Source organism: Halichoerus grypus, chromosome 7, assembly GCF_964656455.1.
Source record: "Halichoerus grypus chromosome 7, mHalGry1.hap1.1, whole genome shotgun sequence".
In the NCBI taxonomy this organism is placed as follows: Eukaryota; Metazoa; Chordata; class Mammalia; order Carnivora; family Phocidae; genus Halichoerus; species Halichoerus grypus.
The window spans coordinates 147,088,362-147,101,939 of NC_135718.1; the positions used below are offsets into that span (position 1 = coordinate 147,088,362).

The 13,578-nt window shown below is 50.3% G+C and overlaps 2 protein-coding genes across 3 annotated transcripts in view; one reads left to right on the top strand and one right to left on the bottom strand.

Moving 5' to 3' along the window:
• Window positions 1-1,469, bottom strand: part of MGST3 (microsomal glutathione S-transferase 3) — a 203,524-nt gene extending 202,055 nt beyond the window's left edge. Inside the window, exon 1 of the mRNA XM_078078416.1 lies at window positions 1,462-1,469. The gene's annotated coding sequence lies outside the window, so the exon portion shown is untranslated. The remainder of the gene's footprint in view (window positions 1-1,461) is intronic.
• RXRG (retinoid X receptor gamma) overlaps window positions 1-13,578 on the top strand; it is a 43,472-nt gene that overhangs the window by 10,553 nt on the left and 19,341 nt on the right. The window contains exon 2 of one of the 2 annotated variants that reach the window (XM_036113587.2): window positions 6,100-6,347. In XM_036113587.2, coding sequence (XP_035969480.1) covers window positions 6,100-6,347 — 248 coding nt within the window. Of the gene's footprint in view, window positions 1-6,099; window positions 6,348-9,270; window positions 9,531-13,578 lie in introns of those variants that run through there. The other variant, XM_036113588.2, reaches the window with a different exon arrangement.

Sequence of the window (13,578 nt, forward strand, 5' to 3'; positions counted from 1 at the left end):
GCCTGGATTATGGGGAGATCTGGGCGATCCTAGGGGAAGGGTGGAGTGGCTGGGATGACGGAGGGGTGCTCCGGGCTCAGAGCAGTGGCTATTTACTAGCCGATTCAGAAAACTCAATATTATCACCAACTGGGATGCCCGTACCAGTGTATGGCAATGACTATCCTTAATAGAGCATTTACTAATGGCCTGGCTTGGGCTCAGCCCTTGATGTCCATGATCTTCTACAATGGCATTCAAGCCAGACACAGTCCCTCCCTCACAACGTTTACAGGATAGTCATTTAGTGCAGTTGCTACCCCGGGGCCTCTGCTCTCAGGTGCTCTCATCAGCAGTCCACTGTAAGTGTGTGTGTCTCCACTTTGGGTGTGGAACTGCAGTTCAGAGGGGTCAAGTTCCTTGCTCAACTTTATGTGATTGGAAGGAGGCGGAGCCTCGAATCCAACCTAAGACTTTGTGGCTTCAGCGTCTTGTATTCTGCTAGGACGCCCCATCACCAGGAGGCACACGCAGACTTTAGGAATCATGATAGTGTATGCGCCCTGCAGATTCCCAAATAGCTTTGATTGCTGGTGACACTCAGCATCGCAAACTGCAGTTTGGAATCCCAAAGAGCCCGAAGGTCTACCACGCTCCAGTTGCCGATGACGGGGGGCCCCTCGGAAAGTGGTCCAGACTCAGACCGTGCCAGATGGCTGTGACCTGCACTGCTTCTTTGAGATGCCCCTGGGCTGTATCCTACTCTGTGTTCATGAAGCAGCAGTGGGAGGGGTCTTGGAGACCCCTGGGCAGAATGAGGCCCAGAAATATGACTTTCCTTAAGTATGTTGCCAGAAGAGAATTGAAGAAGCTCCTGAGAAAGCCCACTAGCCCTTTCCCATCAGATGAGTTAGTTTTTATTTAAACAAATCATTGCCTGAGCAAAGAGCATCAACTCCGCGGAGTAGAGGGTTTGTGCGTTTCCCAGGTGTCTGGCAGTGGGCACAGGCTGGCTCCAGGTGGCTAAAGAGGATTAAGAGGGGGTAGGGTCAGGGAGAGAGCAAGGCTGCTGGGGTGGGGGGGCCAGGGAGGATGGGGCCGAAGGGACAAGAGGGAAGGAAGCATTAGAGGAAACCTTGACTTTGGATCTGGGCTAGAAGCCGGGTTTCTGGAAAACGTGTGGTGGCTTTTGGTCCTGGCTGTGGTTCCCATGTGGCTTGAGAAAAAGAGGAGAGAGGGAGGGAGGCCGATGAAAGCGCCATGGACAGCTTGGCTCAGGTGTCCAGGACGGGTTAATTTCCCATGGAGAAACACGTCTGTCCTTAAGGCACGGCTTCTCACCTTTTCTAAAAGCAAAGCATTCATGTCTAAGAACCACTGGGTCATGGGAGAGGCACAGGACCAAACTGCAATCCTGTAAGATATATCTGTCTTTTTGAATTTTATTATTATTTTTGTAAATATGGTTATAAAGTAGCCCACCTCTTCTGGATCACTGACTCAGCAGAAGCAAACCATATTTTAAGGCCATTGCAAACCAAGCTTTAACTCTGTTTCAGTCTGTCTCAGCCATATCCTGCTCCTCACTGAGCAGCCAAGGCATATTCTGATTGTCCTCATTATTATTATTATTATTATTATTAATAAAAACAGCGTACTTTTCATTTCAGTCACCCTCACATTATCTTATTTTATTCTTGGAACAACTTGTGAGTTCCCCAAAGCCCACGTTCCTATGTTTTTGTGCAGGTCAGTGTTTCTCCTACACATCATCCCTTTACACGTTATTCCCATGTGTTCTGCATATGGAGTATCCTTGTACTTAGACTTTGTCCTAGGTCACTTTACTCTTTTTTTTTTTTTTTTTTTTAAGATTTATCTATTTAGAGAGAGAGTGAGAGTGTGAGCAGAGGGAGGAGCAGAAGGAGAGGGAGAGAGAGAATCTCAAGCAGAGTTCCCTGAGCATGGAGCTCAATGCAGGGCTCCATCTCATGACCTGGAGATCATGACCTGAGCCGAAACCAAGAGTCAGACGCTCAACCAACTGAGCCACCTAGGCTCCCCTACTCTCTTTTTGAAAACTTAAATAGCTATTTTTAGAAAGATAATCTTATGCAAAAATAGAAGCTGTCACTTGCTATAAATAGAAGGAAACAGTAAAAATAATTATAGAACTATTAATATATATATTTAAAGTTTGCCACTTAAAATACCACCTAAAATGTCCCTTAGCACTGTGTTACAGGTCCACACCTTGGGAACTCTGGGGTTGATGAATGTGTGAAGTGACATCTCGTCCCTGTCTGTCCCACGCTCTGGGCCTGCTGTCAGGGTACAGAAGGGAAAGACAGGGGCTCTCTGAGATCCACGTAAAGCAGAATAAAAAGGAGTGTAGCGGGGTCCTTTGGTTTGTCTCTGGAGAGCTGAAACCGGAAGGGCACAGAGATTTCCTTCAGGTGGCTGGGCTGTGGGGCCGTCCCAGCGGGGAGAGCACAGCTCCTCACCCATCAGGGCGGGCTGGCTCCCAGCTCACCTGTCACATGTTATCTTAGGAACAGGCTCAAGATATACATTGGCCTCTTTAAATGTCACAGCCTTCCAGGGCCTCAGAAGAGTCTAAAATTGTTCTTTCCAATCAGTGGCCATCTGGGAAGATTTTTGGTTTTTCTGGCTCGTGTTCTTGGAAGCTGCCCTTTTCTCTCTCCTTCAGATAAACTTTCAGCTTGAGATCCCTTCATAATTGAGTCATCTTGTACTTTGTGAGGTGATGGCTCTCCAAATCATCCTCGCTGTCCTTGACAGCACACACAGGGGAGAGTGTGGGCTTCACATTGACAGTTGGAATCTAAGCTCTGTCACTGAACACCTGGGCAGCACCAGGGACCCTGCTGGGGGCGGGGAAGCAAAAACGGACGCTTGTCTCCCTCTCCCAGTTTAATGGAAAAGACAGGGAAATAAATAAATATGGCGACACAGTATAATAAGTGCTAAGATATGAGCAAAGCACAGGCTGTTGTTAGAAAATGGAAAAGGGCATCAAACCAGACCAGGAACACCAGGGAAGGCTTCCTGGAGGAGGTGACACTTGAGTTAGACCTTGAAGGATGAATACGAACTTGCTAGAAATGGAGGGGAGAGCAAATCATCCCAGAACAGGGAGCAGCATGGGGGTGAAGCTGAGCATAAGTTTTCTCATCTGTAAAAAGCTAAAGTGATCCTCACAGGCTTACTGTCAGGATGAAATGAGTTGATGTATGGAATTTGCCTAATGCTGATCAGGACACCGGATAAGAGTCCAAGCTGCCCATGTGACCCCTTGGGCACTCCTGTGCGGACCCACAGAATGTGGTGCATCTTCAGTTGTGCTACTTAGAACAGGTGACTGGGATTTATCTGTTTGTAAGACCATTGTTCCTGATGGATGGAAACTCCCTGGGTAGAATGATGGAGGGTCAGACTTTCCTTGACCGTGGCAGTGACTTTTCTGTCCATGGGGAGACCTTAACCATGTTAGCAGAAGCTCAAGAGAAACTCTAGGTTGACATTTTTCTAGTGGAATATTTATGTTTAAGAGTAGTTGCATAGAGAGGGCACCTGGGTGGCTCAGTCGGTTAAGTGTCTGACTCCTGATTTTGGCTCAGGTTATGAGCCATGCTCAGCAGGAGTCTGCTTAGATTCTCTCTCTCCCTTTGCCCCTCCTCTTGCCACATTCTCTCTCTCTCAAATTTATTTGAGAGAGAGAGAATGAGGCAAGAGAGAGAGTGCGCGAGCGAGAGAGAGCATGAGTGGGGGGAGCGGCAGCGGGAGAGAGAGAGAAGCAGACTCCCCACTGAGCAGGGAGCCTGACGTGGGACTTAATCCCAGGACCCCGGGATCATGACCTGAGCTGAAGGCAGACCGTTAACCGACTGAGCCACCCAGCACCCCATAAATAAATCTTTTAAAAAAAGAGTAGTTGCACAGGGAAATATTAGTTATAAAACACTAACTCAAAAAAATATATGCACCCTCATGTTCACTGCAGCATTATTTACAATAGCCAAGCTGTGCAAGCAACTAAGTGTCCATTAATGGATGGCTAACAGATATGTATGAGATGCAATGTTATTCTGCCATAAGAAAGAATGAAATCTTGTCATTTGTGACAACACGATGGACCTTGGGGGATTGTGCTAAGTGAACTAAGTCAGACAGGGAAAGAAAAATAGTGTGTGATCTCACTTATGTGGAATATAATAATAATAATAATAATAATAATAATAATAATAATACCACCACCTTGAGCTCATAGATTCAGAGAACAGATTGGTGGTTGCCAGAGGCAGGGATCGGGGTGGGAGAAATGTGTGAAGGGAGTCAAAAGGTACAAACTTGTAGTCATAAAATAAGTAAGTCCTGGGAATGTAATTATAGCATGGTGACCATAGTTAAAAACACTGTCTTGTATTTGCTGGGAGTGGATCTTAAAAGTTCTCATTACAAGAAAAGAAATTTCTAATTGTGCATGGTGACGGATGTTAACTAGTCTTATTTGTGGTGATCATTTTGCGATATATACAAATAACGAATCATTATGTTGCACACCGAAACTAATATAATGTTGCGTGTCCATTATTATCTCAGTAATAAAAAAAGAATAGCTCCACAGTTACACTTCTGATGTGCTGTTGCCCCTCCCCAGCATTCGAAGGGAGCACATCCCTCCTTGTATCCTGCTCCTAACACTACACTTAGTGACCCCTGAGGTCTCCCAAGGGTTTGGACAGCACCCCGCATGTAGCAGGTACTCAAGAGCTGCTCCTTGAATGAACAGGGAACCACGCGGGGAAGCAGCGCTGTGATTCAGGGTAGGCTGCCCTGTTGCTTTTCTAGTTTCTGCTTTGCTGCTACGGATCCTGAGGTTTATAGCTTCTCTCTTCTGGAGAGAATGTTCCATGATGGGCTCTTGAGAGGACAGTGGGACACCCTCCTTCCCTGTCATCTTTTTTTTTTTTTTTTTAAAGATTTTATTTATTTATCTGAGAGAGAGAATGGGAGGCAGCATGAGAGGGGAAGGGTCAGAGGGAGAAGCAGACCCCCCGCTGAGCAGGGAGCCCGATGTGGGACTCGATCCCGGAACTCCAGAATCATGACCTGAGCCGAAGGCAATTGCTTAACCAACTGAGCCACCCAGGCGCCCCTCTCTGTCATCTTGAGCTGCAGCTCACCATAAGGGAACTTGGAGTTAACTTACCCGGGAGAAATGGTACCAGACGATCATGTGCCCAGGGCCTGTTCTGTGGACACTTGTGACCACAGCTCCCTGTGCCTGCAGGTAGGAACGGCCTGGGCAGGCCTGTCTGCACTTGCTTTCCTGGGCCTTTGTGGCCAGTAAGCCATGCCCAGCCACCCTGAGTCTTCTTCCTGAGTTCTGATAAAACCCCATGCTGTGGAGATAGGCAGGGCAAAGACCTTAATGGGCACGAAGCTGCAAAAGATACGGGCGGCCAAGGGTATGACTAGAGCCTCTGCCCGCCCCCTGCCCCCCTTGCCATGGTGAAATGTGACCCCTGACAGCCAGAACTGTGTTCTCTTGGGTTCCGAATCCCCAGCACCTGGAACTGTACCTGCATCTTAGTAAATGTTCACTGCATGTGAGTGAATGAATTTCTCCTGACTTGCAGGCTCAGCCCTGCCCCAGCTCTCAGAGCAATAGGAGTGTGAGACAGGACGTTCCGGAGCAGCTCAGGCACCTGCTCAGTTCACCTCCTCATGTGGGTTTGGACTTGACTCCCCTTCCCTGTCTGGCTGGCCCAGGCCAGTCCCCTAGGCCCGGGCGGGGGTGGGGGTGGAAGGCTCGTGGGCTATGCCCTTTGTGGCCCTAGCTGTTGATGTGACCCAGTCCAAGGTAGGTTCCAGGCGGGCAGCAGACAACTAAAACACTGATGCGTGTTCTGTCCGAGAGCAGGCCCTCGCCCTGCCTGTTCTTCCCTTGCCTTTATTCTAGCAGCTCAGTGTGGGGTTTGAGCACGAGCGGCAGGGTACAGGACACAGGCGGGGGAGCGGGGGCGGCTCTGTTCTCACAGGGGCCATCCCTGTGCCCCCCCCAGTCTCCCCTCATCTATGTTCTTCTCCTTACAGGCTCCCCTGGCCACTCCGGCTCCACGTCCATGAGCCCATCGGCAGCCCTGTCCACAGGGAAGCCAATGGACAGCCACCCCAGCTACACGGACACCCCCGTGAGTGCCCCACGGACTCTGAGTGCAGTGGGGCCCCCCCTCAACGCCCTGGGCTCTCCATATCGAGTCATCACATCTGCCATGGGCCCGCCGTCGGGAGCGTTAGCAGCGCCCCCAGGAATCAATCTGGTCGCCCCGCCCAGCTCCCAGGTAGGTGCCCTTCCTCTCGCGAGACTTCCATCTGGTCGTCCCGCCCAGCTCCCAGGTAGGTGCCCTTCCTCTAGCGAGACTTCCATCTGGTCGTCCCGCCCAGCTCCCCAGGTAGGTGCCCTTCTCTCGCGGGACTTCCCGGCCATCTTGCACAGGTTTTCCCAGGCTGCTCCTGGAGCCGAGCGTGCACTTGGCAGGTGCTTCACGTGTGCCTGCTGACGGGACGTGCCCCCTGCAGGGCCTTCGTTAAGCGTGTGCGCAGGCCCGGCAGCCCCAGAGAACCGACCAGGCCTCATGGGCCGGGAGACTGTGGCCCAGAGGCCACCCCTGTGGTTTAGTGTGGTTCAGCCCTGGCAGAGATTTCACTGTTTCTGAGGGCTGTTTGTCATCCTGGGGACAGACCCCGCTCTGTTCTCGATTCTATAATGAGTGTTTATCAAGTCAATGAAGTACATGCTGAGGGCGATGCGGAAATGATCAGAACGCGGTCTCTGCTCTCCAGGAGCTTATCGCAGAGGGGGGAAATGGGCAGGTGTGGCACATGGATCGATCTAGAACATGGCCCGTTGTCTCTGAGATAGAGGGAAAGAATGGAAACTCAGGAAGGGATCCTCCCCTAATTCCTAGTGCGCCTGCTGCACACAGAGGGGAGGGAGGAGGTGTGTGCATGGGGGACACTGCACTGCTGCTCTGAGGAGCCCTCGGGTGGCCGGTTGCCTTTTGCTTCCCCTGGCAATGTCGCAGTGAGGCCGCCCACCTTCCTTTCCTGTGGTGGTCAGCTCTTGATGTAATGATGCTGTGTAACAATCCCCAAGTTGTCGTGGTCTACAAAAACACACATTTTTTCCCCCTTACTCGCAAATTTGTGTTGGCAGGGATGGCTCTGCTTCAGATGGTGGGGGAGCTGGGCGAGGCTGCAGGCTGGGTGCAGGGCTGCCCCTCGAGTCCCACACGAAAGGAGCAACAGCTACTCCGGGCGCGCTTTCCTCGTGGTGTCACGCAGGAGGGCAAAATCAAAACCAAATCAGCTGGCGTCATGCCCACCAGTATCCCATCAGCCTAAGCAAGCAGTGTGGCTCACCCCAACATGGGCAGGGCAGAGAAATAGGCAGTGCCTGTTTTAGTGGGAAGTATTATGGAGACACAAGGCAAAGGTTGTGAAAAATTAGGAACAGTAATACCATCTACCACATTCTCCTCTCTCACTTATGGGCATCTCATTTTTGGGCCAACACCATCCTGCCCCAACTGTCAGCACATCTGGAGGCAGAATTAGTAGATTCTGAAGTTTCCTTGGAATTTATAGTTTTGGAGAAGAGCCAGGACTCCCGTTGTGTCAATATTTCTTCCTACTACAGGGAGGATTTCTGAGACCATCCCTAGACCATCCCTTTCAAGAGGCTTCCTGTGCACAGGGTCTGAAAGCAAAGCCATGTGGAGTCACAGAACTTTAGAGCCAGTAAGGGATTCAGAAATCTATCGATCGAGGGATCCGAGAATCTGGAGAAGACCTTGGGGGCGGTCATCGAGTGTGGGACTGTGGAAGCCGGGGCCAGGCAGGCAGCAGAGGTGGATGAGTGAGGTGGACATATATCAGCAGGGCTGGTGGTGTCTGCAGGGAGCTGCCCCCTTCCCTTGAAGCCAAATATAAAAATTTGAAGCATGTGCAGGTCAAGCAGATGGGTCACATTGGGCCGGCCCTTTTAACCCCAGTTTGTAATCTGATGATTTCACTCGTAGGATCTTCAGAGTATACATTTCTCCCCTATCCCATATTTTGGCCCTTGTGAAGCTGGTAAAAGCCCACTGGAGAACCGCTACTGTCTACATCATTCTCATCCCACGGAGTGAAGTAGCAGGGCTCGGTGAGCTCAAGTGACATGTCCCACCGCACACAGCCAATTGGCAGTAGAGCCAGGGTTCGAGCCCAGGCGTCCTGACCCCTACTCTGTGTTCATGACGCTGCATTCACCTGCTGCCGTGGTGTGTGCTGACTCAGTCCATGACCCCAAGATCTTCGGCTGGCTGCCAAGGATTAAAGATGACTAATCGGGGCTCCTAAGGAGTCTCTCAGGGGGCGTGGCACATCATGCAGGTAAATTGCAAGGAAGCGTGTGGGGGCTGTGGTAGGCACGAGGGCAGAACTGAAGGGAGCAGAAGAACGGGACCTCTGAACATCCCACATGTGTGTTCCATGAGAGTGTGTGACCACTCAAAGGAGTGGGACCAGATGGCCACATATTTATACCACTCTCACCTACTGTAATCAGCAGGGCTGGTGACATGTACTCTTCAAAATGTGAGACCCTGAAGAGGTTTGTTTATCCTTGTTCTTTCGTGTGAATGGACTCCAGGAAGGCAGGTCATAGCCCGTGGGCTAGGGACAGAAGGAAACGTTGAAGTTCTGGGCTGAAAGTAAACTCTTGCAAGGGCGCTCATGTTCACTCATATTAACTATTTAGGAGGGCCTGCTATGTATCTAGCGGAACTTGCCGCTGTCCTAGGTTCTGGGGGTAAGCACTGAATAAGGTGGCTGAAGTCTTTATTTCCATGGCAGTGACCCTGTCGCAGGCAAGATGGACGAACAGCAAAGGAAGGAACGAGATGGTTCAAACAGCAATCGTTCTATCTATGAAGCAATAAGACAGGGTGAGGTGATAGACAGTGACAGGGCTTGTGGGTGGGGAGTGGGCAAGGCACCATCCTTCAAGGCTGCTTTTAGCAGCCATGCTCCGGTCTGATTGAGCCAAACCTAGCCAATAAATTCAGCTTCCTAGCTGTGCGAGTGGCAGGGCCGCTATTCCTGGACCATATGTCTGTACAGAGGGATTGGGGTTGAAAGGTCAGCTGAAAGCTTTGGTCCTGGCCAACTGGGCTGTGTGCAGAGGCCGAGGCCAAGTTTCACTCTGGGAGCTATATTAAGCTTGCCAAGCTCTGGGGAAGCTCAGCAGCCCCGGACACTGAGCAGTGTTGTGGGCTCGGGCTCTGGAACCACCCGGCAGAAACATTTTGCCCAATTAACCAGATGACACAGGGCATCTAGGACCCTAGGTGTTAGCTGCGGTGAGCTGGGCTCTGAACCATCTGGATAGAAGGTCTCTATGCATCCTGTCTTCCTCGCCCAGGATGGGTCAGAGGGGGACTCGTGCTGGAAACATGCTCCTCCTGTGACCCGGGTCTAGGGTAAGTACAGTTTCGGGGTGAGGGGAAGGGGGAGCTGTGGTGTGGGAGCAGCGGGCTCTGTCTCCCCTTCCCTGCTCTTGTCATTCTGGTGTTTGAGCTTCTCTCTTTTTTGCTCTTGTTGGATTTTCATTCTTGAGGAGTAAAGAGAACTGAACCCAATACTATGGAGGCGGGGCGGACTCCATAACCTTTTGCAAACCACTGAGGCTTACATGTATCTCAGTTCCCTTTTCTCTATTTTGGGGTAACACACTTTTCCCTGGCTACCCTACAGTGATATTTATGAATATGAAAGGAGCTCTGGATTTGAAAAATCACTTCTTAAGTACTCTATGGCAGTAAGGTAGTGATATTATTATTATTATTATACCTAGGTGATAATACGCACCTCGGTGATTTATACTCTACCCCCATGTGCTTGTTGATTCTGGTGCACTCTTGCTGAGAGGCTCGAGAGAAGTTCATTTCAATAAGCATTCATTGAACCAGGCACTGGAGATAAAAAAAAAAATTGTAAGAATCAGTCTCTGCTCTGGGGAGTATCTAAGTGGAGGGAGCAATTTCCAGAAATACCAAATATATAACTGGGAAGATATATATGGGGCTTTCAGACAAAAGTGTCTAGACCCCATTTTCATGACTGTGTGTGTGTGTTGTGTGTGTGATGCCTGTTGTCTGGACTCGGAAGCAAGCCCTGCGTGTCCTTGGAATGCCCCCACCTCTTTCTCCCCTCCTGAACCCAGCTGCCTGACGTGGGTTCTGTCCCTGATAATTCCTGCCCAGGTAGTGATTGATAACCAAATTACTATCCTTGCAGATTTTTATAGAGAATACTTAATAAAAGTTACAAGTGTTAGAGCTGGAACAGACCTTAAAGATCATCTTGTTTAATAATTTTAAAAAGTTAAGCCGTAAAGTCTTTTCTCCAAGAGAAAGCATGTTTGGAAGGCTGATGAGCGTGGCCGATACAAACAGGTCTGGGTGAACTCGGGGCAGGAGATCCGAAGGCTTCTCGTTCGCCCTCCCCGCCGCCCAGCCACACGCACACCCTGAGTTGGAAAAATCACTGATCGAGCCTGTAGACGAGGAAACCGAGTCTCTGATGCAGTAACCTGGTCAAGATCACACGGCAGGTCCACCAGAACCTGGGGCTTCTCTCTCCCCGGTTGGGAGGTCTAGGCTCCTTACTGCTCACGACAAGGACCCTCACTGGATTAAAGGAGCCCCACTCTACAGAGTCCACTCCCTGGAAAAGGAGTGCCTGCCTGAGGCCTGGCAGGCGGGCCACGTATCTGCATTTAGTGGAATAATTTTGGCTGAAAGCAGCTCAGAAATGCGGGACTTGATGTTCCATGATGGCTCCAGGGCATCCAGGAAGCGTTTGGTCCCTGGCTGAGAGGCTGCAAATGGAAGCCAGGCCAGTCAAGTGTGTTTTCGCCCTGTTCTCAGAGAGTGGCCAGCCGCCTGGTGAATCCCCACTCTGAAAGTGCTCACTTCTGCAGAGCTGCTTCTAATGGAACAAGACAGCCGGCCAAGGGGACTCCAGGCCACGCAGCTAATGGGTTTGCACCCTGGCAGCTTCCTTCTATCCCATCTGTCTTTGCACGGAGCCCACGCAAACCCCAAGCCAGCAAAGAGGCCAATGGAGAAGGGAGTATCAACCCTTCTGTCCCAGCCCTTCCATCCTGCTGCTGCCCCTGACCCATGAGGAGAAGGGGTGGAGGGGGGCTCCTGGCTCCCACCTGGGAGAGAGTGGGCTCCTCACCACAGGGGTGGGCCAGGAAGCTACTAGGGCAGGGGGTCTTGAGCGTCTCCTGCCACGCAAGACAGGTCTTGTGGTAAAGGAGGAATGAGCTGGGAGCCCAGTGGCCTACCTCCAGCCTGTTAGCCTGGGAAGGCACCTAACCTGCGACCGGGCAGATCGACAGCCTCAGTGTCTCCCTCCGGGTTTTCCTCGAGCGGCTGCCTCATTTCCTTCCCTGAGGCAGAGCAGTATTCCTCAGCCGAAAACCTCCAGTGGCTGCTCTTAATTGCTTCTCAAGATTCAATCCACTCTCCTTATGAGGCGCCTCCCACCCATCCACACCCTACACGAGCCCCCAGGCTTCCCTCAGGGACCTTTGCTCTCTGAGCCCTTAGCCCATCACCAGCCCATCCGAGTCTTACCCACTTTTGAAGGCTATGAAGCCCTAGCTCAGATGCCACCTTCTTCAAGTAGTCTTCCTTCTAGTCTAATCTCAGTTGTTTGGGACCTTTCCTTCCTAAACAATCCCCACTGACTTCTAACCTCATCAATGGCCAGTCGCATTGAGGCAGTAGCTGCTGTCTTCCTCCTTTCTGCATCGCCGTAGTATTTCTGAAGGAACACACGAATAAACCGCTCTAAGGCCCAGTTCCCTCATCTGGAAACTAGAATGACCTCATGGGGTTGTTGTAGCGCCACGGAAGCCTTCTCCAGAGGGTGCTGCTACCAGCATTAACAGTACTCGCCTCCTGTGACCTCCCCAGGCGGCAGGTGGCGAACTGGCCCCACGGGACCTGGCAGTGGGAGGGGAAGGGGAGTGGGGGCCTCCTCCTTATTCCCATATCCTTTTTTGTCGGTCTGAGGATTTGGGAGACAGAGCCTTGGTCAGCCAGAGGGTTCTTTCTCCAGGGTCATCTGACCTAAAATGTTTCCGTTTTGGGAGGATCTAAGTGGTGACATCTGTTTCACCAAGGCGCTCGAGAAAAGTTGTCACCTAAAATTTACACCAACAGAAACTCCCTCAACCTATTTCTTAAAAATCAGTACACATCTAAATATGTCCCACACCTGAAGTAATGATAACCTAATATCATGACAACATTCGTTTTCTGACCCCCCCACCCCCCGCCAAGAAATGGAATCATTTAACCCCTTTGGTGAATGTGGGCTCATTTACTGCAGAATTCCTAGAACAGAGTAGAGTGTTGGCTGATAAGAAACACTCAAAAGTCTTGTCTTGATTAACCAGATTTTATTGGAATGATAAGAGCCAGAATTTACGGAACCGCTACTGTGTGCCGGGCACTATGGTGGGGATTTTCCAGCGTTCTGTCATCTAATCCTCCCAGTGACTCTGTATACTAGGTCTTACTAGGCTCATTTTACAAGAAACTGAGGGTGGATGAAGATAAGTAACTTCTTTGAAGTCATGCCGTTGGTAAGGGCAGACTGGGAGACGGTCCTAGCTCCATGGGACTCCAAAGCAATGTTTTTCCTGCCAAACTGGTGATTCTTAGCCCTGGCTGCATATTAGCATTCCCTGGTAAACCTAGAGAAATAGCAGTACCAATGGCCCTCAGACCTCTTGACTCAATTTCTGGATGTGGAGCCCTGGCATCCGTTTGTTTTTTGTTTTTTTCCCCCTAAAGCTCCCAGGTGTACAACCAGGGCTGAGGACCACGGTGCGACACTGAAACAAAGCAAAATACTGGGCACAAGTTCTAGGTGTCTTGTCTTAGCCTTGTGTAAAAAGTGGGCGAGGAAGAGAGAGAGCTTCTCCCATCGCATGTGTGTTTTCTTCCTTCGTACAAATTAATTTTTAAAAATTCCTGGTGACTTGGACTTCAAAGCAAGGAGCTGCCGGCTGTCTTGTCTTTTCTGCATCCCTTACTGCCCTTGACCCGAGCCTCTGCCCACCTCCTGTGCTCAATAAATATTTGCTTAGTGAATTGAAAAGCTGGTAAATTTAGAAGGAACCTAACTCAGGCTATGTTGTGTTTTATGCTTTATTGATCATTCCTTCTGTCCCAAAGGCCTTGAATAGAGAAAGAAATCCTACCTTTGGTTTAGTTTGAGAATTGCTGTCACTCTGGGGAGACAGTATGATTCGAAATTCACATAGACCCTATAGAAGTCAGTGGAAACTCTCTTAAATTCCCAGAGAGTTCCCAGGTGCCTCTGCTGGACACCTAAACACATGCATACTCAGCACTGGCTGTGAGTTTACTTGTAAGTGTTCTTAATTTTTGTGCACGTCCCCACTCTTCAATGAGAGTGTGCATTTTTGAGGAAAGAGAGATCTTC